This window comes from Sorex araneus, chromosome 9, assembly GCF_027595985.1.
Source record: "Sorex araneus isolate mSorAra2 chromosome 9, mSorAra2.pri, whole genome shotgun sequence".
Taxonomy (NCBI): domain Eukaryota; kingdom Metazoa; phylum Chordata; class Mammalia; order Eulipotyphla; family Soricidae; genus Sorex; species Sorex araneus.
Genome location: NC_073310.1, coordinates 14,263,380 through 14,290,216, shown reverse-complemented (window position 1 = coordinate 14,290,216; position 26,837 = coordinate 14,263,380). Strand labels below are relative to the sequence as shown.

At 61.2% G+C, this 26,837-nt stretch overlaps 1 protein-coding gene across 5 annotated transcripts; it reads left to right on the top strand.

Annotated features, from left to right (window-relative positions):
- The first annotated feature begins 30 nt into the window (after positions 1-30).
- HPS4 (HPS4 biogenesis of lysosomal organelles complex 3 subunit 2) lies at positions 31-26,611 on the top strand. 5 transcript variants are annotated; one of them, XM_055146724.1, is made up of 15 exons: positions 34-177; positions 1,947-2,460; positions 4,607-4,697; positions 7,819-7,962; positions 11,876-11,983; positions 12,598-12,714; positions 13,705-13,799; positions 14,295-14,355; positions 17,648-17,684; positions 18,188-18,284; positions 18,768-19,248; positions 19,288-19,503; positions 23,963-24,095; positions 24,425-24,533; positions 26,311-26,611. In XM_055146724.1, exons 2-15 carry the CDS (start codon positions 2,423-2,425, stop codon positions 26,480-26,482), a joined length of 1,899 nt encoding a protein of 632 aa, XP_055002699.1. In that variant the 5' UTR covers positions 34-177; positions 1,947-2,422; the 3' UTR covers positions 26,483-26,611. The 5 variants fall into 5 exon arrangements, with proteins under 5 accessions (XP_055002700.1, XP_055002699.1, XP_055002697.1 ...); XM_055146725.1 differs by having other exon boundaries at positions 31-177; positions 18,768-19,503; positions 24,429-24,533; positions 26,311-26,450; XM_055146722.1 differs by having other exon boundaries at positions 18,768-19,503.
- Positions 26,612-26,837: the final 226 nt, after the last annotated feature.

The following is a 26,837-nucleotide window of genomic DNA, read 5'->3' as shown; positions in this document are numbered from 1 at the left end:
GGCGTGCGACCCGGGTGCTTCTCGGCTGCGCGCGCAGGTGCCGGCTAGGAGCCTGGGGCGCCCCGCCCGCCCCGCCCGGCGCCGCCGCTCGCTACGTCATCACCGCGCGCCGCCTCGCGGGGAAACCCACCCCGCCCCCAGGCTCGTGACCCGGGCGGTTCTCGGCCGCGCGCGCAGGTACCGGGTGGGAGTCTAGGGCGCCGCGCACGGCCCGCGGTCCGCAGCCTGAGCCCCCGCCCCCCACTCCCGAGACCCGAGGGTGCGGGCTGCTCCGGCGGGTGGGCAGCGCCCGGAGTCGTGGGGAACCCCGAGGGGGGCGGGACCCCGGCCTAGAGCGCGTCTGGGCTGCGCCGCCGCGCCCCGACGGCTCCCGGGGCCTGGACCCCCCCCCCCCCACACGCAGCCCCGTGGGGCCAAAGCCCGAGGGTCCTGGGACCCGCCGCCGGTGATCCCCGCGGCCCGAGACCCGCGTGGCTCTTAGCACCCCGTTTCCTATTCCGCTTCTCCGCTCACTTGGTTCCCCACCCGCTCCCAGCCCTCACCCGCCTCCCCTTGGCATTCGCGGGGCCCCCCCTTCTGGACTCACGGGGTCTTGTCAGGTTCCCCCCTTCTTGTCTGAACTTTTCTGAGCTAGACCTGGAGGGTTTAGCGCCCAGGACCCTGGGAACCAGGGATTGTGGGGGAGGGGGAAGCTTTCTGGCTGCGGACCTTGACCCTGGGAGCTCAGAGACCCCCTCCCCCCCCACCCCCCCGCCAGACCCTTGTGGGCATCGGCTTAAAAGCGCTCTAAGGTGCCCTGAGCATCACCCCATGGACTTCCACCCGAGGCACCTGAGGAGAGAACTTTTTTTTTTTTCTTTTTGGGCCACACCGTGATGCACAGGGGTCACTCCTGGCTCTGTGCTCAGGCATTACTGAGGGGACCATATGGGATGCTGGGAATCGAACCCGGGTTGGCCGCGTGCAAGGCAAACGCCCTACCCGCTGTGCTATTGCTCCAGCCCCATGAGAGGAAAACTGATTTCGATCTGCTAGACCTCTGGGGTTCTCCTAGTGTTCCTCTCTGGCGAAGCCTCTCCACTAAAGGAGCACTGCAGCCATCTGTTGGGGCTCCCAGCAGGATGATCACTGGGGAGCAAGTTCCGGGAACCTAAGCTTGGAGAAGGTCGACATTAGGAATATAACTTTGTGGTCCCAAAGCACAAAACACAACCAAATGGTTGTCTTATGGGACTGTTAGACCTGGTTTTGGAGATTGTGGGGGCGCTGCATTTAGCAAGGTGGATGGGGTACACCTCGCCTGTGCTTTGGAGGCAGTAAGCCAGGGCCACGAGAGACGGTTTTGGAAGGATAGTGAGAAACTCAGGAATTCAATGATGCTAGGTTCCTTTTGACTCCAATTTTTATTTATTTTAATTTTTGGTTTGGAGGCCTCACCTGATGGTGCTCAGGGCTTACTCCTGGCTCTGTGCTCATAGAGACTCCTGGCCAGCTTGGGAGACCACGTGGGGTGCCAGGAATTGGCCTCCCAGGGTTGGCCGTGTGCAAGGCCAGTGCCTTCCCTACTGCTCCTACTCCCTGACTCCAAAATTCTTGAGTTGCCCATCCTCTTGTGAGAGTTTGAAAATCATTTGTTAGATCTTCTCTTTTGGCAAGGTGATTGTTCCCTAAATTCACTCCCATTATGACTGTGGCAAGCACTTGATTGGTTTAGCTGCCCTTTCTGCCCTGGATTTTTCCACAGTTTGCGTCTGTTTTCTCTCCCCGTGAGACCTAACTCTTCCAGATAGGAAGGCACTTAGCTCCCGTCTCTTTCTATTGGAGACACATTTTCAACTTTCTAGAAAGCTCCTTTGAAGTGGCTCATTCGCTCACACGCACCCTCGGGCATCACATGATTTCTCATGGGTTTCTGAAATAATCTCCCCCTTGTGTGTTTATTTCAGGGCCAAGCCCTCATGCCTGAGCCGGAGACTTCAACACAGAACCTTCGGGGTGGCTCTAGGACTAGCCAGCTGAGAATCACGGCAGAATACGGGCTTTAGCACACACCCGCCCGGTCGGGCTCTCCCGGGAAAGAGCTGCGGGAGAGGCTACTTACTGTCCAGCGGCCAGAGAGCTGGGGCTCCCGGAGCGAGCTCAGGGGACGGCGGTTTGCTGGGTTTGCCGGCTTTACTCCCTCTCCTGAAGTGCAGAGAGGCCTGGAGGGGCTCCTGGCCCCACAGGGCCTGCTGAGAAGGGAAGCATCACTTTCAGGCTGAATGAGCCCCAAGCCCGGGACACCGGGGACGGAGAACTCAGCCTCCTCCCACATCCGGCTTCTGTGGACTGGGGAGCCAGCTGAATGGTCCCTGCTGGAGAGAGAGCAGCCCTGCCGCAAAAGAAAACCCCGATAAAGAGAATGCAGGGGCCCGGAGAGTAAATGGCTGCCCCCGTGTCCACCGAGAAGCCGGCGTCTTGGTGAGTGGCATTTCCTGCCCTGGCCTCGTGCCCACCAGGCTGCGGGGCAGGGGTTCGGGTGCCCTGGAATTCTTCAGCTACTGTGGACTTACTTTACTTTGGCGGGGAGGCCTTGGGGTCCCACCTGGTGGCGTTCAGGGGATTTATATGCAGTGACAAGAATCACATGCCCCGTAACACCTGGCCAATCTCTGCAGCCCCTCGCTTTGGATATTTTTCTTTTTGTTTTTGGACCATGCTCAGGGGGCGATGCTCAGGGGTTCCTCCTGGCTCTGCACTCAGGGATGGCTCCTGGCAGTGCTTGGGGGACCATATCCGATGCTGGGGATCAAATCCAGGGTTGGTCGCATACAAGGCAAGTGCCCTACCCGCTCTAGTATTGCTCTCGCCCCTCTCTTTGGATTTCCTTAAGGGGGGGGAAAGCTACTTCCCCCAGCAGCCTGATCAAGCATGAGAGCTGGTGGGTCGGGGAGGGTGTGTGTGTGTGTGGGGGGGGGGGTACAGAGTGTAAACTTGCAGGCTTCTTGGAGCATTTGGACAAGTCCAGCATTGCTGGTCAGTTAGAGGGCCACTCTGTGCACCTTGACACGTGGCCCCAAAGCCAAACTAAATAATAACAAAAGATAGCCAGGGAAGGCCAGCGAGGCTAGAGAGAGAGTGCAGGAGTAAGGCACTGACCTTCCATGCGCCTGGCCCTGGTTTGCTCCTTCGCACTGCGTATGGTCCCCCAGCACGACCAGGAGTGACCCCTGAGTAGAGTCAGGAATGGCCTGTGAGCACCTCTGGGTGTGACCCCAACTTGCCCTCCCCCCCATAAAAACCCCTAAGAGGTAGTAGCCCCCTGCGATCACCCGCTGCGTGTTGGAGTCCTCCCTTTTCAAAGACTAGAAGTGGTGTGTTCTAGAACCTCGGCCCCAGTAGAGGGGTGGCCGTCTGGCCCCGGAGGGTATTGCACAGCATCCGCCTGCCCCTCGGCCCCCCTCCCAGCCCCGCACACCCTGGACCTTGCTCCCAGTGTGGTTCAGCAGACACTGACTGTTTACTGGGCTGAGGGAGATGGGGGGCACAGGAGGTCTCGACCTTGCAGGGTGGGGGTCACTGAGATGGAGCAGATGGAAAGGACTCCCCGGGTTTCGCTTCAGGACTGGAGGCTTCTTTTCCCGTGAGCGGGGTCACGGGTTGGGCAGCACCCGAGATGGGGGGCCGGGTGTGAGGCTGTGTTCAAAGCATTTTTTCTTTGTTTTGGGGCCACCACTGGCTCAGGGATCACTCCTGGCGGTGCTCTGGGGACCCATAGGTGGTGCCGGGATGGAACCCAGGTTGGTCGCACGCAAGGCAAGCGCCCTACCCACTGTACTATCCCACCCTCAAAGCATTTTCGAGGCTTTGGGATCTGGACTGGCCCTGCAGCCTGGTCCCCGCCCTGGCACTGAGGTGCTGGAAGTCAAGTTGTGGCTTGCCTGGGAGAAGGTGGGAGCCAGGGAGGGTGGTGGAGGGCGGGCAGAGCCCCCGGAGGCGGGGACGGGTGAGCGAGGCCACAGCCTCCTCTGTGCCCCCTGCCTGCTGAGAAAGCATGCTGGGGGCGTCTGCCTGGCCTTAGAGGTGCACTTCACTGCCCGGCGGCTTTCTGTGCAGCGGGTTCTGGCAGGAGATTCCCGGAGGTGCAGACAGGTTGACGGCAGGAGAAGGACTGTGTTTGGGGAAGACAGGGAAGGGTTGGCGGCGCCTGTGAACTCTCGTGGGCCCGTTGCCCGCGCAGACTGTCTCCTGCGCTGAAACTGCTCATTACTGTGGGCCTGTTGCCGTGGCCCGGGGCAGAGTTCCTGGAAGAAGGGCGTGTCGGGGAGCCGGTGCCCTACAGCTAGGAGGGGTGGGCGGGTGCGTCTCAGACGTCCCTCCTGGATGGTGGCACCAGAGAGGCAAAGGACCTCCAGGACTCCACGTCTCAGACCAGCAGTGACTCTGTGGGGGCTGGGTCTCCGTGTCTCGCGGGATTGGACGCAGCCCTGAAACCGCTGGGTTGGTGTGTGGCCGCTGATCGTCCGGCTTCTCCAGCGTGAGCCGCCAGCTTCCGGGCTGGGAGACCGACTGGTGTATCCTGTGCCCGGGTACGAGGCTGCATGGCTGCCTTCTGTTCTCTTGCCAGGTGGAATTATTTTTTCCTTTATGATGGCTCCAAGGTAAAGGAAGAAGGAGACCCCACAAGAGCTGGCATTTGTTATTTCTACCCATCGGAGGTAAGCCTTGGGGTGGAGGGTGCCCTCTGCCCAAGGGTGACTTTGCACCGTTTTACAGTGCTTCTTTTCCCCCAAGAGTAGATGGGTTTTACAGGGGAGCTTCTGTCTGTGCTTCATCCAGGCACTGAAGGCTTCTGCTCTGAGGTGAGCAGCTGTTTCTTGTGTAGGTCTTGATGTTTCTTGGTTTGCTTGTTGACCACACCCAGCTGTGTTCAGGGCTTCCTCCTGGCTCTGTGCTAAGGAATCACTCCTGGCGGTGCTCGGGGGACCATCAGGATGTTGGGGATCCACGCAGGGCATGCCCCCGCCCCGCTATGCTGTGCTCTCTACCTGCCTCTTTTCTGAAGGTCTCGAGTTTCCCAGGTGACTCTGTTCTCCCTTCTTTCCTGGCTCTCTGTCGCCCTCATGGTTTCCCTCTGCCTCTGGTGCTTTCGCATTTTGATCAGCTCATTAAAAATGATTCTTGGGGCTGGAGCGATAGCACGGCGGATAGGGCGCTTGCCTTGCACGCAGCTGACCCGGGTTCGATTCCTAGCATCCCATATGGCCCCCTGAGCACGGCCAGGGGTAATTCCTGAGTGCAGAGCCAGGAGTGACCCCTGAGCATTGCTGGATGTGACCCAAAAAGAAAAAAGAAGAAAAAAAAGATTCTTTCTGAGATGCACAGTAGAGAGGGGAGTGCGGGGCGCCCTCGGCCACGGCTCAGCAGTTTACGGACACGTTGTCCACCGTGTGTCACGTGTCCTACTCACCACTCCTGAGCCCTGCCTGGAGTGTCCCCCTGGGGTGTTTGGAAGCAAATCCTAGACCCGTGTCTCTGTTGTCCTGCTCTGACCTCTCCAAAGGGAAGGGGATTTAAAAACATTCTTTTGTAGCTTATTTTTATGTTTTCACTTTGCAGGAGTTGGGGCCACACCTGAGGGTGCTCAGGGGCTTCTCTGGGTGCCTTGGTCGGGGCTTGCTCCTGGAGAGGCTCTGGGACCGCAAGGTGCTGGAGATACCTGGGACTCGCTCCTTCCTTCCTTCCTTCCTTCCTTCCTTCCTTCCTTCCTTCCTTCCTTCCTTCCTTCCTTCCTTCCTCCCTCCCTCCCTCCCTCCCTCCCTTCCTGCTCTGTCTCCCTGGCTTGATCATGGACTGCAGTTGAGGAAACATCATTCAATAGTGCTGGCTTATGTTGATCTTAGAGCTCCTGCACCATCCACCAAAGGGCGTAAGAGCCTCCACACTGCCCTGGGTCTCCTCTAGACTCCTAGTGCGCCTCTTTCCCTCCCTCACCACCCTCTCGCCCTGCTGCTTGGGTGTCTGTTTCGTAGTCCAGCATGGATGGTTTAGTACTGCTTGTTCTCTGGACTTGTCTCTTGGTATGCCACCAGTGAGTGAGGCCACCCGGTTTTGAAGTACATTTTTTTTTTTAAGATCATGCCTAACAAGTTTATAATAGTAATAATTCCCAGTACCACCTGGTAGCATCTTACTAAAGCTTTGTCTCTGTTATCTCACATGTCACTTAGTTCTCCTTCCTTCCCCCTTCCAGTCTATCTCATTTGGGGCTGGGGGTGTCGGACCACACCTCACTGTGCCGGGACTGTTCTTGGCTCCGCGGTCAGGAGTGAGCCCTGGCGGTGGTACTTAGCACTGTAAGTGGAGCTGGGCACCAAACCGAGGTTTGCTGCATGTAGGGCAAGTGCTTTGTCACAGATCTTCTTATTCATTTTGTTTTGTTTTTTGGGGGGCCACACTTGGCAGTGCTCAGGGCTCTGTACCCAGGGATCACTCCTGATGGGGCTTAGGGGATTATATGTGGTGCTGGGGATCAAACCCAGGTCAGCCACATGCAAGGCCAGCTCCTTACCCGCTGTGCTATCTCTCCAGCCCCCTATTCTGCTTTTTAAAATCTGGATTCAAACAAGGTCATCATGAATTGGGCGTGGATGACAGAGCAGTTGCCCGGCATGTGGGAGCCCTGGATTCAATCCCTGGTACCACAAAAAATAAAAATTTTAAAAAAGGAGGAAAATATGTAAATTTAGTGCCATTAGAAATAAGATGGTGGGGCTGGAGCAATAGCACAGCGGGTAGGGCGTTTGCCTTGCACGCGGCCAACCCAGGTTTGAATCCCAGCATCCCATATGGTCCCCTGAGCACCGCCAGGAGTAATTCCTGAGTGCAGAGCCAGGATTAACCCCTGTGCATCGCCAGGTGTGACCCAAAAAGCAAAAAAAAAAAAAAAAGAAAGAAATAAGATGGTATCAGATAAGGCCCACATGGTCCATCTTATTATGTGGTGCTTTGAGTCCCTTTTACGACCTCACTCTCCTCGCTACCTCGCCCCCCTTCCTTCCCCATATGCCCTGGAGTGCCTGAGGAATCCGGGTCATGTGTGTGGTCCCTGTTGGAGTGTAGAGTGTCCACTACTTCCTCCTGGGGAGCCGTTCAGGGGCCTCTGCCTGGTCTTTGCCTTATACTGCTGTAGGTGCACCGCCCGCCTAGACGCTTGCTCAGTCCTCGCAGCTAAGAAGACTGTTTCCTGCTTTGTCCCCGGAGGCCTGGGCCCCGGCCGTCCACACTAAGACAGACCCAGCCAGGTTGCTGTGCTCTCACCCGGAGACTTGGGGCCAGTCTGGGCTGCTCTGGCCTCTCCGCTGAGGACTCGAGCAGGGAGGAAAGGCTTGCGGTTTCCCAGCCACAGGCCTGCCATTGTGGAACAGAGTTCCAGTTCTGAGCTCTGTGATGCATCTCCGGGCGTTCCCCATGGCCTGGGACACTGGGCAGGGCGTGGAAGACTTGGTCCCCGGAGACCAGAGAGTGAGTTGGTGTTAGGAAAGGGGCCAGTGCCGGGGATGGAAGCAGGGCCCAGGCCTCGAGGCAGGGGCTGTACCGATGAGGCCCCTTCCGGGCCGGGGGTGAAGGTCGTGGGCGCATCCACCCCCGCAGTGCTCTGGATCCTTCCTGCTTGGGTTTGCAGCCCCTCCAGGTACAGAAAGCCCATTCCGGGTGCCCAGGCCGTGTGGAAGCCGGCAGCACCCCAGATCTGGCCCTGCCCAGCAGTTGGCCCACCCTGCCCTGAGAGCGGCACTCAGGCCCGGCCCGCTCAGCTTCCCACTCGCGCTTTCCCCATAGACCCTGCTCGACCAACAGGAGCTGCTCTGTGGGCAGATCGCGGGCGTTGTCCACTGCGTCTCGGACATTTCCGGCTCACCCCCCACTCTCATTCGCCTGCGGAAGCTGAAGTTCGCCGTGAGAATGGACGGGGACTACCTGTGGGTGAGTGGAAGGGGCGGGCTCCCCCGTGCCAGCGGACTCTGCTCGGGGCTCCCTGGGTCTCGGGGCCGGGTGCTGTGCTGACCAAGCCCAGTCAGGCTCCGTGGACAGTGCGCTCGTCCCGCTGCCCCGCGGGCCTGTCCAGTGTCACCCACGTCCTGCCCTGCAGGTGCAGGTCCTAACAGTCATCTGGGTTGTGACATCCCTGCTGGGCCCGAGTGGCCTGGGGCTGGCCCTCCTGTGAGAGGCAGCCAGCCCGCGGACATTCCGCTTTCCCAAAAGCCGTCTCCGTCTTTTTCTTCTTTCTACTCTGGAAACTCCTCTGGCCTCTCCACACTTCCTGGGGACGTGACCCCAAAACACAGACCTCGAGGCATGTGTGTTTAGTTTCCAAAACTCTTTCAAAGATATTTTTTTGTTTTTGTTTTTGGGTCACACCGGGCAATGCACAGGGGTTACTTCTGGCTCTGTACTCAGGAATTACTCCTGGCGGTGCTCAGGGGACCATATGGGATGCTGGGAATTGAACCCGGGTCGGCCGCGTGCAAGGCAAACGCCCTACCCGCTGTGCTATTGCTCCAGCCTTCAAAGATATTTTAAAAACATTTTTGTTTTGCTTTGGGAGGCCACCCCGGCCTGCTCAGGCTTACTCCTGGCTCTGTGCTCAGGGACCACTCCTGGTAGTGATCAGGGGACTGTATGTGGTGCAGAGGTCAAGCCTGGGGCGGCTGCATGCCAGGCGAACACAAGCTCCTCTCTGCTGTACTGCCTCTCCGGGCCCCTCTTGGGCAGACCTTTGCATTTCGTGAAGTACGTAGCTCTCAGGTGTCCGTGCACAGGATGGAATGTAAGACCTGAGCTGACCCATGGACACGGGTGTACACAGACCGCCAGCAAGCGGACACTGGTGACATACGTGGTCTCCGGGGGACCGGCATGATGGGGCATGGGGACCTCCAGGGACCATTTGGTGTCCCTGTGGCACAGGTCCCTGTCAGGGGACCGGGCGTGAGCTCCCACCCTGCTGAGAAGCTCCTTCCTGTCCTGCCCTCGGCCCCTTTGTTCTGTGCTTTTCCCCGTCAGTCCGTTCAGCCAATCCCAGAGTATTGGAGGAGTGAATTAATGCGTGAATTAATGCATGCCTCTAAACAGGGGGAGTGATCACCGTGGAGGGGTGGCTGTCCCCGTAGCCGCGTGTCACAGCAGTGCTTTCAGACTTATTACCAAACGTCATTCCCTGTCCCCCGTAGCCCGGCCACTGATTTCCCATCCGGGAGGTCCAGGGACCCCTCTCAGCAGTTCTTTGCTAATAACCTGGAGGTTCAAAGCAAGGGTCCGAGGATGCTGTGTTACGGTGCCCTGGAGTGCCAGGGCACCCAGAGACCTCTAGGCTGCCCCCACTGGTTCTCAGGGGAGCACGGGGAGCCGGGACTGAGCCCGAGTCAGCCACGTGCTGGGCGGGTACCCGACTCCTGTGCTCTCTCTCCAGCCCTCCTCCTCCTCCTCAGGGCCCCGTGAGCCGTGTCCCATTTGGGGCAGCCAAGAAGAAGAGCCTCAGGAGCTGTCTTCTGTAGGGCTTTCTGTGGGCGGAACTTTCCTTCCTTGGGGGTAAATACGTGGGTGTAGAGTTGCTGGGTCATAGGGTTCTGGCGGGTTGGTTCTCCGAGAAGCGGCCAGACCTTTCCCGCAGGGTTTCCTGGGGGAGCCCACCGGCAGTGTGCGCGGATGTGTTAGCACGGGGGCCGTCTCATCTTCCCTTCTGGCCGGCAGTGCTGTGTCACCGTGCCTGTCATTGTCTGTCCCCACTGACGAGTGATACTGTCCTTCTTACACACTTAATGGTGCCTTATGTAGAGTTATTTGAGAAATTCCTATCCAAAAGCCTTGGCCCATTTTTCAAATTGAGTTTTCATTTTTTTATTGGGTTATAGGAGTTCTTGGTGTGTGTTTTCAAGGTAATGCCTCTTTGTCAGATACGTGTTTTTAAAAATATTATTTCTACTTTGTGGATACCTATTAGCTTTTTTCTTTCTTTCTTTCTTTCTTTCTTTCTTTCTTTCTTTCTTTCTTTCTTTCTTTCTTTCTTTCTTTTTTCTTCTTTTCTTTCCTTTCTTTTTTTTTGTTGTTGCTGTTTCTGTTTCTTATTTTGGGCCACACTCAGCAGTGCTCAGGGGTTACTCCTGGATTTGTGGTTCAGGGATCTCTCCTGGTGGGGCTCAGGGGACCATATGTAGTGCCGGAGATTTAACCTGGACCAGTCACATGCAAGGCAAATGCCTTCTCCGCCATACTATCTCTCCAGTCCCACTGGTTTGCTTACTGATGTGTTCTGATGAGTAGGACTGCACTCAGGAATCACTCCTGGCAGGTTTGGGGACCACATGGGGTACCAGGGATCAAACCTAGGTGAGTCACATGCTAGGCAAGCACCTTGCCTGCTGTACTATCATTTTAGCTTTATGAGCAGAACTTTTTCATTTTAACCAAGTCAGATGTATCAGTTTTCTCTTTTATGATTATTGTTTTCTGTGTCCTGTTACCGTAAGGAGAAGATGTAGGTTTTATAGTTTCAGCTTTAAAATTTAGGTCTGTAAATGGGCAGGATGAATCTCCATGTTTGCTATGAAGTGGAGATCAAGCATTCTATATTCTTGGGTAGAATAAAGTTGTCCCAGCACCTTAGGAAAAGGAGAAAAAGGTCTCCTTTACCTTGGGAATCCTTGCACACCTTTCCCCAAGAATGAATGGCCACTTAACGGTGGGTCTATTTCTGGCCTCTGTTCTTTTTAGTTGCTACATCTGAGGGTCCTTGGGTCCAGGTAGTACACAGGTAAGGCACTTGCCTTGCACCTCGCAACCTCACTTCAGTCTCCAAAACCTCAGATGGTCCTCTGAGCACTGCCAAGGATTAAGCCCTGAGCAACTGCCAGGTGTGGCCCTAATCCCTGTCTGCAAAATGAATTTAAGTGTCTTAAAGTCAGGTTCTTGAAGTGAGGTCATGAAAGTCTTCCAGCCTCAGTCTTTCCCAAGAACAGAGTAAGTTCTTTCTATTTCATTGTGGAGTAATAGAACAGGTAATCTATTTCCTGTGTAATAAGACAGCACTCTCTATTTCCTTGTACAGTAGAACTGCTCTGTTCCCTGAGGAATGGATGAGGTACTCTCTGTTCCCCGAGGGATGGATCGGGTACTCTCTGTTCCCCGAGGGATGGATCAGGTACTCTCTGTTCCCCGAGGAATGGATCAGGTACTCTCTGTTCCCCGAGGGATGGATCGGGTACTCTCTGTTCCCCGAGGGATGGATCGGGTACTCTCTGTTCCCCGAGGGATGGATCAGGTACTTTCTGTTCCCTGAGGGATGGATCAGGTACTCTCTGTTCCCTGAGGAATGGATCAGGTACTTTCTGTTCCCTGAGGAATGGATCAGGTACTCTCTGTTCCCCGAGGAATGGATCAGGTACTCTCTGTTCCCCGAGGGATGGATCAGGTACTCTCTGTTCCCTGAGGAACGGATCAGGTACTCTCTGTTTTCTCGTAGAATGGATCAGGTACTCTGTTCCCAGTGGAGTAGAATGGATGCTCTCTGTTTCCGTGTGCAATAGAACAGGAACTCTCTGGCCCAGGCAGTGGTCACCATTGCCCTAGTGACCATAACAGAATCGATGGACATGCTGGAGCCTTCCGTGGCTACTGGGGCGGACGGGAACAGGCAGGGGGCAGGCATTTCTGATTGGGCCCCCTGAGCTGGCACCCAGGTTCCCCGCCCCAGACCACATTGGCTGAATGCAGGCCCTGGGCGGCAGCAGGTCCAGTTCTGTGGGCCACTGAGGTCTGGTCCTGCAGTCCGGGATGCTGGGTGGGGTCGGGCGGGCCCGAGGGACAGGGAGCAGACCTGTCCTGCTGGCTCTCCTCTCAGGTGCTGGGCTGTGCTGCAGAGCTCCCGGATGTCAGCTGCCGGCAGTTCCTGGAGCAGCTCATTGGATTCTTCCACTTCTACCATGGACCCGTTTCTCTGGCGTACCAGGTCTGAGGGTGGTGCTGTGGCCACCTCTTTTTTAAAATTTATTATTGTTATTATTTTTTATTGAGTCACAGTGAGGTACAGTTACAAAGCTTTCAGGTTTGAGTTTCAGTCATGTAGTGATTGGACACTCATCCCTCCACCAGTGCACATTCCCCACCACCAAAGTCCCCAGGATCCCCCCTTCCCCCCGCCACTTCCCAACCCTCCCCCTGCCACTATGGCAGACAGTCTCCCCCACTCGCTCCCTGCTTTGGGGCATTATGTTTCCAATACAGATACTGAGAGGCCGTGGCCACCTTGCATCGATTTTTTTTAGCTGGCTGCTGGTGGCAGCACACAGCATTTGTTTGGGGGCTGGGGGAAGGGGGCTCTGTCCCTCCTCTGCCGGGCCTCCTGGAGCCTCTCCGGGACACAGTTTCCCGGGGTCCGGGGGAAGCTCCTTCCCGAGCTTGTCCCCGGTCGGGGTGGGGAGCAGGAGCACTGGCCGTGAGGCTCTTCAGCAGTGCCCTGGGTTTCGGGCGGACACTCGGAACAGGCCCTTCCGCGGCGGGTGGGGACTCACTCACGCGGGTGTCTGGGATGTGGCGCTGACGGGACGCCGGCTGCTGTCTCAGAGCCGGTCTCGGGAGGAGCTGGGCGCCGCGTGGGAGGCCGCCATCGAGCAGATTCTGAGCCACAGCGGTGACCTGGACAGGATCTTCAGTTCCGTCTGGACCCTCGACCCCACCAAGGTACCGTGCCTGGGAAGCGGCTGCGCGCTCCCCTTTCCAGCCAGGCAGGAGGACCACCCGGCCCTCGGGCCGGACGAGGCCCAGAGAGCCCCGTGGTGCAGCGCTGGTCTGTGTCAGACAGACACACGTGCTGCCATGTTCACGGCAGCCGCCCGCCGCTGTCTGCCGGGAGCAGTGTTGTGCGTGTCCCGGGGGCCCCCGGCTAGACGGTTTGTGGGGTTCCGTGCTGTGGGTTTTTGTCCTACAGGCAGTCGGCAGGGTCTGGGTGCTGTCCTGGGTGCTGGCTGCATCAGCGCTGGGTTCCAACAGCTGGTGGGGGCTTGCGGGTCCACTGCCAGCCAGGAAACAGGCTTGGGCCATTGCTGGCCATTCCTGACCAGGGTCAGTCTGTTCTAGCTTTATTTTTTTTTGGGGGGGGAGGGTGGCTGGTTCTGGACATGGACTCAGCTTGGGAATGTGGAGCCGAGAGTCCTGGCCCCGCTGGAGTCCTTCCCACTGGGGTGGTCCCATCCCAGCATCGGGGGGCTGGGATGGTCCCTGGGGAGGAGAGTGGCCTGGGTGCGACCGGGGACGTTCTCTGCTTGTTTAGAGTAGAGAGATTCCTAGGGGACACGAGGAGGTGTGTTTGCCGGAAAGGGGGCCCAGGCCAAGTCACCTGGAGGACGCCTGGGCCCGATGCCCGTCACTGGTCAGGGCACGGCTGTCAGGGCACGGCTGGAGAGGCGCATGCCCGCACCCCAGCCTGGACCACACTGCAGACGGGGCTGGAGAGGCCCGTGCCCGCACCCCAGCCTGGACCACACTGCAGACGGGGCTGGAGAGGCCCGTGCCTGCACTGGGATGCGTCTCGTGGTGGCCACTGTGCTCTGGCCGCCCGCTCTCTGCGTTGAGAGCCGTAGCCTCCTGGCCCTAGGGCCAGCAGCGCTGGGTGGGGAAGGGGCCGCGTGGCCCCCTGTCCCTCTGTGCTGAGCCGGGCGTGCTCTCCCGCAGGTGGAGCCGCTGCTGCTGCTGAAGGCGGCCCTCATCCTGCAGGCCTGCCAGTGCTGCACGCATGTCCGCGCCGGCTGCATCCTCTACCAGGGCCTGTGAGTCCGGCCGCTCCCCCTCCCCCACCCACAGAGATCGGGGGCCCGCTGTGTCCAGGGAGGAGCTGGGCTGGAGAGAGGCGGCTTCAGAGCCGTCCCTTGGCTCTGGGGAGGGCCCTGGCCGCGGGCCCCTGCCAGCCCCTGGGAGGCAGCCCCCTTCCGGCTTCATGCCCACAGCCCTCTGCTCTCCGCTGACCCCTGGTGGGCACCTGCGGAAGCCCGCTGAGCTCTTGGGGTCCCGGGAGCCTGCCACGCTGAGTTCCGAGCCCATCCCGGCGTCTCTCCCTCTCTGAAGACTTCGCCAGTGCTTTATCTTGGGGGGTCCCAGCAGGTGGTTCAGGGGCGACTCCCAGGGTGCTGCACGCAGGGCCTGTGCCCCTCCTGGGCCGTCTCTGTGCCTTGCCCACCCGGGGGTCTGGTGGCAGTCTTCAGAGCATCCCCCGTGGCCAGGGTGCAGCCCTGCTCACACCGCCCCGTCCTGTGTCCGGCCCCTAGGACCGTCAGCACCCAGCTCACGCCCTCCCTCACGGCCAAGGTCCTGCTGCGCCGGGAGCAGGTATGGTGGCGCCGAGCCGGCAGGGGCGGGGGGTCACTACCCACTGCCTCCCTCCCTCCCCGTCGTGTCGGGACCCCAGGTCTTGGGGGCGGGGGAAGGGCGGCTCTGCCCGGGGCACGGGGAGGTGCTCCTAGGGCTCACCGCCCCCAGGGGTAGCTCAGAGCAAGGCCGCGGGGCCAGGCCCGGAGCAGATGGGGGGTGTGTGGGCAGAGGGGCCCCGCCCGCCTGCTGCCTGAGGAGGCGGCTGTCTCCGCCGTCCTTCTTTCTCTCTTTGCTCTGACCTGGCTCTCCTGAGTGTTTGACGCGACGCTTTCAGGCTTGGGGGTCACCAGGTGATCCTCAGGGGATGCGGGATCTCTCCTCCCGGTGCTCGGGGCACCGTGCAGTGCGGGGACGGAACCCGGGGCTCCTGCGGCAAAGCAGGCGCCCCTTTCCCATGCGGTTCCCCTCGGTCCCCTGGAAGGAAAGGTTTGGGTTTGGGTTCAGGGCAGGTAGCGTGCGGCACATAGGTGCTGGGGACAGAACTCCAGGTGGCCACATACAACACAAGCGCCCTAGGGGCTGGAGCGACAGCACAGCGGGGAGGGCGTTTGCCTTGCACGCGGCCGACCAGGGTTCGATTCCCAGCATCCCATATGGTCCCCTGAGCACCGCCAGGAGTAATTCCTGAGTGCATGAGCCAGGAGTAACCCCTGTGCGTCGCTGGGTGTGACCCAAAAAGCCTAAATAAATAAATAAATAAATATTTAAATATTTAAAAAAAAAAAAAAAAAAACAAGGCAGGCGCCCTACCACGTACAAGGTGTGGCACCCGGGCTCCTGGCAGTAGGATTTGAAATGGAGCCAAGGGCTGGGAGGGGGGGCGGGCCACAGCCAACAGTGCTCAGGAGTGACCCCTGGTGGTGGCTGGGGGGACCGTGTGGTTGCTGCGTGCGGGCCGAGCACTGTCCCCCCTGTGTGCTCTCTCTCACACGCTGGCCCAAAGGCTAGAATACCTGAGCCCCCACACGTGCCGTCAGGGACACGCGGCGCTCTCCTGGGGCAGTCAGGGCTCGCTGGCCGTGCCGCTGGCTGTACTGATCAGGACTGCTCTTCCGGGCCACGGTTGGCTGGCCCCTCCAGGGTGGCCTTCCCTGTCCCCGTCATCCCACCTCCAGGAAGTGGTTCTCGAGAACCGTCCCCGGCAGAGGTCTGTGCTCAGAGCCTGCGCCTGACGGGGCCGCAGGGTGGATCTGCCTGAGAGTCTGAGGCCGGGCAGGGCCCAGGCGCAGGCTGTGGGCAGTCACCCCGGGGTGCTGCCCCGGAGCCGGACACACACTCTCCCTTGGCTGAGAATTGGCCGGTTGCAGGCCTGAAGCAGGGAAACGAGTCCTCCGCCTGTGCCCCCCGTAGCTTTAGGAAGTTCTGGCCAGTCCCCTGCAAGGCCGACGCTGTCCTGTGCCCGCGTTGCTGACTTCACTGTTCGCAGCCTCGTGGTCTCGAGTCCTGAGAAATGCACGGGCTTGCAAAGGGGCCCACTGCTCGCTTGAAAGTTACGGGATTTTTTTTTTTTCCTTTCTGGGTCACACCTGGCGATGCTCAGGGATTGATTACTCCTGGCTCTGTGCTCGATTCCCCGAAAATCTCTCCGGCCCGCAGAGAGACAACAGTGGAAAGCGCTCCTAATTGGGTGGGTTCTATGAGTGGTCCCGATCTGAAAATAAAACTGGTGAGGATAGTAAACAGGGTGCTCAAGACAACATGTGCTGATCAAGAGCGTCTTTATTACCAGCCATGCTGGTTTTATACTTTTCTTAGCAGGGGGTTGGTACATAAGTTGTCAATCATCAGGGAAGTGTCTTCTCAGACCAAATAAGGAAAAGTTCGGGGCATACTTTGGTGGGCTTACAATATTCTCTAAGAGTCAGTTGAGAAATAGTGGGGAGGGGAAGACAAGGGTTTATCTGGCAGGAGCATCTGTCAGGAGGAATGTACAAGGCTTTTAGTGTAGAGGAAGGCATTCTACTTTACGGGCTTTTGGGGTCTCGTGGTTAACTGCCCTGGGCTACTTTTACTTCTTGAGTTTAGCTATTTCCTTTGTCACAAGGGCACCTGTGCCTCAGGTTATGCAAACGCTGGTAATGGAATTTTCCGGTTTGTCCAGGGTAAAGGTTGCGGGGCCCTCTTTTGTTCAGGGTCCTGAACAGTCTCCAACAGCTCTGCACTCAGGAATGACTCCTGGCGGTGTTTGGGGGAACATATGGGATGCTGGGAATCGAACCCAGGTCGACCACATACAAGGCAAATACCCTACCCACTGTGCTATCGCTCCAGCCCCAAGTTATGGAATCTTTGTTGACAGAATTTTTGTCCCGGGTCAGCTTATAGAGTGAAAGTCATGCCGTTTCTAGAACACGCCACGCTGGCTCAGGGAATGGTCTTGTAATGTTTGTTTGGGCGAGTCCCTTCAAAACCTTTCTTCTGAGGGGCTGGAGAGAGTGACGGTACTTGCCTTGAACACAGAGAACCCCAGCCCGATGCTTGTCACCCCACGTGGTCCCCTGAGCTCCATCAGAAGTCCTCCCTGAGCACAGAGCCAGGAGTAGGTCCGGAGCACGGCCAGACAGGGCCCAGGCACCCCATCTTCCCCCACATATTTATTTTCTTTAAATAAAACCTATGACTTGAGATGCCTGGAACGCTTGCTGGGGGACATTTCCAAGCCAGCGGCATCTCCTGTACGTGTGTGTGTGTGTGTGTGTGTGTGTGTGAAGCCAGCGGCATCTCCTGTACGTGTGTGTGTGTGTGTGAAGCCAGCGGCATCTCCTGTACGTGTGTGTGTGTGTGAAGCCAGCAGCATCTCCTGTACGTGTGTGTGTGTGTGTGTGTGTGTGTGTGTGTGTGTGTGTCCCTGGGCTCCCGGGCCCTGCACGTCTGGGTCCTGTCGGATCTGGCGTGCGCCCCCGAGCAGGGCAGAGCGCCGAGCCTGTGTTCTCCAAGATGGGACCTTCCCTGAAGGTGCCGGAGAACAGAACCCAGAACCCCCGCGTCCTGGCTGTCATCCCCTGGGGGAGGATCAGAGGACCCCAGGGCCAGCCCTGCGTGTTCAGGTGGCAGCTGTCCCGCGCGCTCTGGGGGCCCTGCTCCTCCCCGGCCCAGGCAGGGGGCGCGGGGAGCTTGGCTCCGGCTGCTCTGCTCTTGGCGTGCGGCGGGCGCCCGCGTCCCGGGCCCAGATGGCCCCGCGCCTTCCTGCTGGCTGGGCGAGGGGAAGCGGGGCCGCCCCGTGCCAGCGTCTGCGCCTGCTTCTTTCCAGGGACCACCCCCAGGAGGGGCTGCAGTGCAGGAAGGCGGTGAGTAGAAGGTGGTGGGGGGGAGGCAGGGAACTGCAGGGAGAGGACCCCGAGGACGTGGCCTGGGAAAGGCCCCAGGGGCCAGGGTGCTTTGTCCGTGCCTGTGAGGTGAAGCGTCCAGAGCAGAGCCTGGTGGGAGGGAGAGTGGATGTCCCTTTGCTGAGGCTCCCGCGTCCGGCATTGCAGGCCACCCTGCTGGGCGGGTCCTGGGGCCGCCCTGGGAGGCAGCGGGGCTCTCTGGTCCTCAGGGAGCACCCCTAGACGGACCCCTCCTTTGTCCGACTCTTCATAGGTGCCCTGCCCCCTCTCTCCCACCCTGTCCCGCCTCATCCCGGGAGGGGGCGCTGCGGGGCCTGGGCGGAGGGCCCCTCCCCAGCCCTCCGAGCTGGCTGTGGGGCTGGCGCCCCCCCCACCCCCCAGAGCAGGTCCTTCTGCTCTCCCCTCCCCGCCCCCCGCCCCAGCCGTCATCTGGAGGAGCCCTGCGTGACGCTCTGCCCTCCTAGGGGAGCGTCTCCCCCGCCACGTCCGCATCGTGCCTGTGTTCCTGACGGAGGCAGAAGCCGCCAGTCTCCAGGACTTCCCCGGGGAGCCCGGGACCAGGTAAGGGAGTGCCCCGCCTCCACCCCACGCCATACCTGCAGGGCCCCGGGGCTGCCGCTCTTCCCAGGATGCGCCTTCTCCAGGCCTCGCCTCGGAAGAAGCTTTGGGAACGCCGGCCCCTGGAGAAGAGGGCGGGTTTCCATCCCATCCCGGGGCTGGGCCAGAGACGGCGCACAGACCTACGGCACTGTGCTCTGCCAGGAGTCAGCCCTGCGCCCCTCCGGGTGTGACCTGACCCCTGACTCCCCAGCCTCCGTCGGAGTCTGCCTCCCGCTGAGCCTCAGGGGTTTCAGCCACGGATCAGACTCGGTGGTCGCCGCTTTGGGGGCTCCGCGTAGCCCCAGAACGAGGCCATGCTGCAGGGCAGAGCTCCGGGCGCAGGAGGGCGTGATGCCGGGCTTCACCCTGCAGCCTCCAGGCTCCCCAACACCCCTGCCCTGCACCCCTCCTCACGCCCCCTGTTCCTTCTGTCTTGGCCGCCAGCTCTCCTGCACCCGCAGCCTCCCCCCAGGAGCACCCGGCCCAGCACCCGCCCGGCGAGAAGTCCGTCCCGAGGGAGACAGCCGCTGCCTGCACACTCGCGACTCCCCCCCAGCCCCCCGCCCTGGGTACGGCTCAGCCGAGGAGCGACGGGGAGAACGGCCTGTGCGGTCCCCAGCCCACAGGGGTGCTCGGCTGCCCCTTGGCCGAGAAACCGGGCTTGTCTGCAGACGACGGGGAGCAGGAGCTGTCCGGAGCCCACGTTCCCGAGGCTCAGAACCGGGCCCCCTCCTCGGGTCATTGTCCCGTCCCAGGCATGAGCGCCCCGGAGGCGGAGAGCCCCGGCCTCGAGGATCCTGTCGGCGGTGACCGCGGCGGTCTGGAACTCGGGCCGCCCCCGCCGGAGACCCTCTCCCGGGACGGAGCCCCTCCCTCCAGGAGTGGCCGGGCCCCTGTTCCCACAGAAGAGCCCCTTCCCCCGGGGTCGCGTGGCCGTCTGTCATCTGCTGATCGGCTCTTGGGGCCGGGTGGCGAGGCGCAGGGGGCAGGCGCGGCTGCCGCCAGCCCCGCGGACCCGGGAGGCAGCGCCCCGGCAGGGAAGAGCGAGGCGAGGCAGAAGGCCGCGCGCCCCGGGGCGCTGGTGCCCATGTGCCTGTACACGCACTCCGTGAAGGGCCTGCTGCTGGCCCTGCTGGCCGCCGAGCCGCTGCAGGAGGACGCGGCCGCCGTCCAGGAGGTGGTGAGTGTGTGCCCGACCCCCGTGGCCCGTTTGCACCCGGCCCCGCCTCCCCAGGCCCCCGGGTGCACAGGTGATGTGGGTGGGCCCACGGGTGGCTCCTGTGACGCCGGGAGGACAGAGACGGTCACTTCCTCCCGATCCGCCTCTGCCACCCCGGGACCCAGGGCTACTGGGTTTTGGTCTCGCCTGACAGAAAAGAATTTCAGGCGCAGACGAGCAGGGAAGTAAGAGCAGATTTTATCTGGAGGATTTTAGGAAGGGGAAGGAGGGAGAGAAAGTGAGAGTGATGCGCTCAAGAGAGACCGTGGGCCTCTCCAAGGGCGGGGAGAGCCCCTGCACACACCCCAGCGTTAGGTACGGAAGCATGAAAGCCCCCGTCTCAGGAGGGGAGATACGGGCGGCACGTGTGCTCGGCCACGTGGGCGCAGGCGGGACGGGGCTCGGGCGGCATATGCACGCCCTTCCTTTGGTCAGGGAGCCTTGGTCGGGTTTCTCCGGCCGCCCCCACGGGGCTCCTGCCTAGGTCAGTCTGTTGCTAGGGAGGCCGCCTTGGGCGGGGTCCAGGGTCTTTGAAATTCCTGTCCTGGCGTCTTGTTCCCGCTGGAGCTTCTGTCCAGGGGTCCAGGCTCCTCGGGTCTGTTGCAGATGCCCGCCTGTGCGCAGAGCCTGGTTTTGGCCTTCAGCGTGGCCACAGGTCCCCCTTCAGAGACCCCGGCAGCCCCCACCGCCCTGGGCTAGGAGGGCAGGAGTCAGCAGCGGACGTCGGAGCCCAGGCGCTCCCCTCTCCCCTCTCCTCCAGCCCTGGCGGGACAGGGCTCTGATGTGGAGGGGGATGGGCAGGGCGGCACCTCTCCCCCCGCACCCTTACCCAGGGGTCACAGGCTGTGCCTGCTGGTGCTCAGGGCCCGGTGGGGCCTGTGCTCTGCCTTCCAGCTGCCTTTTTATGGCGCTTCTCCTGGAGGCCTGGGAGGGGGCTTCCTGGCTCTGGGGATTGTGCAGAGGGGCCCAGGTCTGCCGCAGCCTCCAAGGGTGCAGGGGCCCCACAGCTCCCCCCCACTCCATGTGTAGGATTCAGCAGGCTCGCGTGGCCTGAAGGCTCTGGCTCCGAGGCCCCCCTGAAGCCCGGCTGCACCTTCCTCACTCCAGCTGAAGCAAACTGGGGCCTCAGCCCTGCTGGAGGGCCGGTTGCTATAGTAACAGCCTCTGGAGAGCTGGTCCAGCATAGCTGCAGGGCGGGTGGTGTCCTGGGGACGCCTTGTTTGCTTCTTGTCAGTGTTATTCTCAGCGTCTTATTAGCATGCCTGGCAGAGCCCTCCCTGAGGGAGCCGGTCACCTTGGGCTCAGACCCGGGGAAGATCCTGCCCTTCCAGCTGCCTCTTGGGGCCTCTGGCTGCTCCAGCAAACACCCCCAAGCCCCCTGGCCGTTGCCTGGGGGTACCATCACCCAGCCAGCCCCAGGGGTCGGCCCGGTGTTTGGGGTGCAGAAAGGCGTGTGCACCGGCTCTCTCCTACCTTCCCCCAAAAGAGGGAGGACAGAGACGCAGGGGCAGGAGCAGACTCAGGCTGGTGGTGCCCTGGCTCCGTGCTCACTTTGTCACAGCCCTGGTCTCTGCGGGGGCAGATGCTGTACAGCCCCCGGGACCACGAAGAGCAGACGGGAGCCCAGGCACGCCAGGGCCCTGTTTGCTGCGGGTGACGGGCTGGCGTGTGGCCTCTTGCTCCTTGCCCCCGCTGTCCTGGGCCACGGCGGGGGCGGGCAGGTGGAGGAGTGGCTCCTGCCTTCTGCGGACAGGTCCCCGGGGTGCTCACTGTGGGGTGGGGTGGGCAGCCCCCACGGTCCCGGGAGCAGGCAGACCCGTCTTTCCCGGGAAGAGGGACTCTCGGCTCACCTTGGCGGCCGGCCTGAAAGCAGGGTCCGTTGCACCGAGCACTGTTTCGTAAGCGGGGAGATTATTTGTTGCCTTCTGCTTGCATGCGAAGCGCTTGACCTGGTTTCCCTCCAGACCGCTGCAGCTGCTGCTGCGTCTGAAACACGGCCCCACTGGAATGCTAAGCCAGGGTTTCTGCATGACGGGCGCAGGCTGCCCGGATCAGCCGCACGTGGCCCAGGAGCCCTGCGCCTCTGCCATCTTCTGTTCCTTTGGTTTACTGAGGGCAGGGAGCAGGGCTGGGAGCAGGGGGTGGGAGTGGGGGTGGAATCTGCGTGGAGAGGGGGCCCCGCCAGGGGGCAGCATCGAGCCAGCGAGCCCTGGTAATGCCACTTGGCCTCCAGGCGGTTCGAAGGCCCCACGCTCCTTGCCAGGACAGGCCTCAGCCGTCTCAAGTGCCCGCCGGCGGAGGGAGGGGGCAGGACACATTAGCAGAAAACCCATAGACTAGTGTAAAACTGCTGTGCCGCTTCTTGCACGCCTTACCGGCACCATTGCCGTGCAAGCCCCCGCCTTGCTCTGGACGGGGCGGCCGGGAATCCCGGCATCAGGGCGGCTTCCTGTCCCCCAAGACCCCCTGTGCAGTGGCTGTGTCAGGTCCCAAGACTTGTGCGTGTGCATTTGTTATTCGGTCACACCCGGCAGTGCTCAGGGTCTCTTCCTTCCTGGCCGTGTGCTTGGGATCACTCCAGACAGGGCTTGGGAGACCATCGTCGGTGGCAGGGACGGACCCCGGGCCTGCGCCCGGCCGACTCCCAAGGCGAGGAAGAAGCTTCCCACCTTGCCCTGCTCGCCCACCCTGCTGCCGCCACGGAAGGAGGCGTGTGCCTGTGCTCTGCCCCAGGCGGGCGCACACGGAAGCCGGAACATAGGAGTGTTTAAACCGCGTCATAGTTTCCTTCATCTTTCTCACCCATAGAACTTAAAATGTCTACTTATTTTTCCTTTTTTTTCCTGGTTTTGGCACCATACCAGGTGGCCCCTGGCTCTGTGTGGGGTCACTCAGTGGGGGCTCCGATGACCAGGCAGGGGGGGAACCTCCGCATCCTGAGTGAAAGCCTGCATTCAGCCCGTTGAGCCCCCAGGGCCCCCAAATGCCAACTTTTATAAAAAAAAAAAAAAGAAACATTTAAATATGCATGCAGATTTTTAAGATTTCCTATAAAAATATCAAAACCGTTTTAGCTCCGGCTATGAAAAAAAAAAAAAAAAACAGGCAAAAAGTGGATTTTCTCATGAGCCCCGGTTTGCGGGCCTGGGTTTATAAGAGCACACTTGGTTACCGGAAACATTGTTTGCTTGGCATCTCCCATCGCATCTTGTATTTGTGGCTCAGGATTCTCTCTGGGTTCCGTTGCCCAGAAGGTTCCAGAAGCAAAGCCTCGCCTGCTTTGGGCCCGGCTCGCTCTCTGGTCTCATCCTCCTTTCCTGGGCACTGACCTGAGAGGGGGCCAGTGAGTGACAGACTCCCGGGGGCACAGGCCTGTGTGGGGGTCCGTGCGCGCCCACCCAGACAGGAGCCGGGGGATGGGCTGTGGCAGTGTCTCCCCCGAGCCGAGCCGTCTCGGTGAGCAACCCCCCGCCGGCACCTGTGAGGGGACTCGGCAAAGCAGGCCCAGGTCCAGCCAGCTGCTTGGAGGGCCACGGTCGGTCGCACGGCAGCCCAGAGAGAGGGAGTCGCCGTCCGTCCACCGCCCAAAATAACACTCCTGCCTGGCCCTCAACAGCCTGTGTGCACTGCCGCTCTCGCTTCTGCGCCCGCCCTCGCACACGGCTGGGGCGGGGGGACGGGCAGCCCACAGCCTGGGCCTCTGCCTCGGAGCCGCCCCGGTCCCCACGGTGCGAACCCCGCCTTCTGGGGAGCACTTGAAGTCGACAAAGGTTTACAAAGTGAAGGAGACGGAGGGAGAGGCCAGAGGGCTGGAGGCACCGGCTGTGCGTGCAGGAAGCCCAGGTTTGGCCCCTGGCACCACTGGGGCAGCCCCCGGAGCACTGAGCGGAGAGGGCTCCTGAGCGCTGCTGCGTGTGGCCCAGAACCATACGGTGGAGCTGAAGCACAGGAAAGGCCAGGAAGTCCCTGCCCGTGGGGGCATCTGCTGCCCAGGTCAGCGGCCCGAGGGGGCCGGGTCACTCTTGAGCCATTTGGTCAAGCTCACAGCAGAGCTCCGAGAAAATCACCTGCCGCTGGGTGGCGTCACAGGTGAAGAGTGTAGGGCAGAGGGCACAGGGCCAGCCTGGGTGCAGTCCCCAGCATCCCATACGGACCCCCAAGCGTCGCCGGGTGCGGCCCCCACAGCACATACATGTAGTTCGCAGGCTGGAAGAGCTCATGCAGTGGGTGGGGCGCTGGCCGGGCCTGCAGCTGGCCCAGGCTCCAGCATCCCATAAGGCCCCCCGTGCAGCGCCAGGAGGAAGCCCTGAGCACTGCTGGGCGTGGCCTAGAAACCAAAATTTGAATTAATAATAGAAAGATCACTGGTGTTCTCCGGGTCTGCGGCCTGCTGAGTCCACCTCTCTCCTCGCGCCTGCAGTACCACAGCAGCCTGGCGTCCCTGAATGGGCTGGAGGTCCACCTGAAGGAGACCCTGCCCGCCGCCAGGACGGCCGCCCCCGGCAGAGCCTACAACTTCGCGCACTACGACCGCGTTCAGAACGTGCTGACGGGTAAGGAGTGGGCGGGGTGCGGAGGCGCCCCCTAGTGCCGGGGGGCCGTCAGGGCGGGCGGTCGGGCGGGGTGGGGGGGCCCCCCCCACTGCTGGCTGCTGCCTCTATACGGAGCGAGCAAGCCAGAGCGCGCGGCTCCCACTGAGTTTGGAATCTCTTGGCAGACACCTCCTTGCTCATTTGTCTTTTCCGGGTTGTTTCTCCAACATTGTGAGAGGAGCACGCACATGTTCAGTTGTCTGCGGTGCGGTCTGCCTCCAGGAGGGGGTGCGCGGGGCGGGGCGGGGCCCCCACTCACGGCTCCTCTGCTTGCTCTCTCTCCCCCGAAGCCAGTCAGCTGCAGGCGGCCACCCCCCAGGACCGCCGCTTCCTCCAGGCCGTCAGCCTGATGCACTCGGACTTCGCCCAGCTGCCCACACTGTCCGAGATAACCGTGAGGTGAGCGCGGCTGCGCCCTCCGCCTGGAGCCCCGGCCTGGGGCCCCGGGCCGCCATGCGCCTGAACTCAGCGGGAAACACCCCGGCGGCTCCCTGAGGCTGGGGTGGGGGATCGAGGCGACCCCACGCTCTTGCCTCTCGGGGCGCGTGTGGGACAGGGACCGGGCCCAGTGGCTCTGCCCCAGCCTGGACAGTGTCGCCATCTGCCCACCTCCCCCCAGGCTCCCTGCGCCCCTCGCTCACGGCGAGGACCCCCACTCACATAGGTGGGTGTCTGGGTCCCCAGGTTTACTGGTGTTTGGGCTTTTCTGTGCCATGAGAGTGTTTCTCTCTCAATGGCATCGTGTCTCGGGGGTGAGGATTTCTCACCCACCGCCTGCGACTGGTCCTCAAGCCTGGGACGACCTCATCACTGATGCCTGGGCTTTTTGGCTTTGGGCCACACCCAGCAGTGCTCGGGACTTACTCCTGGCCCCGTGCTCAGGGATCACTCCTGGCAGGCTCAGGGGGACCCTGTGGGGTGCTGGGATTGAGCCCCAGCTCAGCTGTGTGCAAGGGCAGGCTCTGCCCGCTGTCCCAGCGCTCTGGCCCACGGGTTCTAACTGCTGGGCACTCTCGCCGGCAATGTGCCCGTCCCTCTCCACACCTGCTTCTCTCAGCACACGGCAGCTGCCGGCACAGCTCAGAGACGGGTGGGAGGGGCGGCCTGCTCAGAGGCCGTTTTTTCTGTTTCGTCCCGGGAATGATCTGGCCCAGCCCAGTGCTCCCGTGTGAGCCTCTTCCAGGCGAGCGGGTGGAGCAGAGATCACCTGCCGAGGTGGCAGAGATACTGGGAGTTGGGTTTCCGGGGCTGAGGGAAGGGCACTGCTGCCCAGCATCCGCCTGGCACAGCCCCGGGCATCCCCGCCGCCGGCACCTCTGAGAGCACTGTGTCTCCAGGCCCAGGTCCGAGCCGCCGTGAGCTGGCACCCAGCTTAGCTGTTTGCATGCGCGGTCACAAAGTGTGTGTGTGGGGGGCATGGGGGTGTATGTGTGTGTAGTGTGGTTGTATGTACGTGATGTATGTGTGTGGCGTGTTTAGTGTGTATAGTTTTGTGGTTGTTATGTGTGGTTGTATGTGTGGTGTGTATTTGTGTGTATGTACCATATGGTTGTGTACCTGTGGTATGTATATGTGTGTGTGGTTTTATGTATGTGTCATGGGTGTATGTGGTGTGTGTGTATGTGTGGTGTACGTGTGTGTAGTGTATGTGGTTGTGTATGTGTGGTGTATGTATATGTGTATTGTGTGTGCAGTGTGTGCATGTGTGGCCTGTGTGTTTGTAGTGTGTGTAGTGTATGTGGTTGTGTGTGTGTACCCAGTCCAGCTCACGGTGGGGGTGCGTGCATGTGTTTCCCTTTGGGGAGGTGAGGGCTGCCCGTCCCCTGTACAGAGGGACGGGGGGAGCGGGGCCCAAAAGGCCCCGTGGCTCAGCGTGGGCAGCCAGGGTCGCCCAGCTCTGTGCTCGTGGCCCTGGAGGCCCTGGAGGCCCTGCGGAGACAGCGGGGGGCCCGGTCCTTGCCGGGCGAGGGGAGCTGAGTGGCCCCTGGCCCTGCAGTGAGCCCACGGGGCAGGGTGTGCTCGCAGGCTGCTGCTCCCGTCCTCGCGCTCCTCCTGCCACAGCGGGAGCACCCTGGCTGCCCCCGGGCTCCGGCCGGGCCCCCCGAGCGCGCTCAGTGCAGCCGGCACCTGGCGTGTGCCCGGCCCGACCCCGCGTCTGTCTCGCTCCCTCCGGCAGGAACGCCTCCACCGCCGTGTACGCCTGCTGCAGCCCCGCGCAGGAGACCTACTTCCAGCCGCTGGTGGCCGCCACCCGGAGCTCCGGCTTCCCCAGCGCGCAGGACGGCGCCTTCAGCCTCCCGGGCAAGGCCCGGCAGCGGCTGCTGAAGCACGGGGTGAACTTGCTGTGAGCCCGGCCCGGGAGGAAGCAGCGTCGAGAGTCCGTCTCTCTGCGTGGGGCCAGGAGGGGGTCACTGCTCAGCACGGGGTAAGGGACACCGTCGGGGGCCTCGTGGGGACTGGAAAAGGCACCCGGGCTCCCACGGAAGAGGCGCAGGGCCCAGACGGTGCAGACGTGTCTCACGGAGCCTGGGTCACGTGGGGCGGCCACGCCCCTCGACGTTCAAGGCCTTGCTCATGGTGCCGCGTCGAGCCCGAGTGGGGGTGCGGTGAGGCGGGGACACCCCACAGGGCCGGAATGGCCCGCTGCCCCTGATGACTGTTCAGCGGCCGCCTGGGAGGTCGGGCCACTTCAGACTGGGAAAC

Coding starts and splice junctions, on each gene's coding strand:
- HPS4 (XM_055146722.1), top strand. CDS start 2,423: ATGGCTGCCCCCGTGTCCACCGAGAAGCCGGCGTCTTG. Junction 11,984..12,597: donor CCGTTTCTCTGGCGTACCAG/GTCTGAGGGTGG, acceptor CTGCTGTCTCAG/AGCCGGTCTCGGGAGGAGCT. Junction 17,685..18,187: donor GGCTGCAGTGCAGGAAGGCG/GTGAGTAGAAGG, acceptor CTGCCCTCCTAG/GGGAGCGTCTCCCCCGCCAC.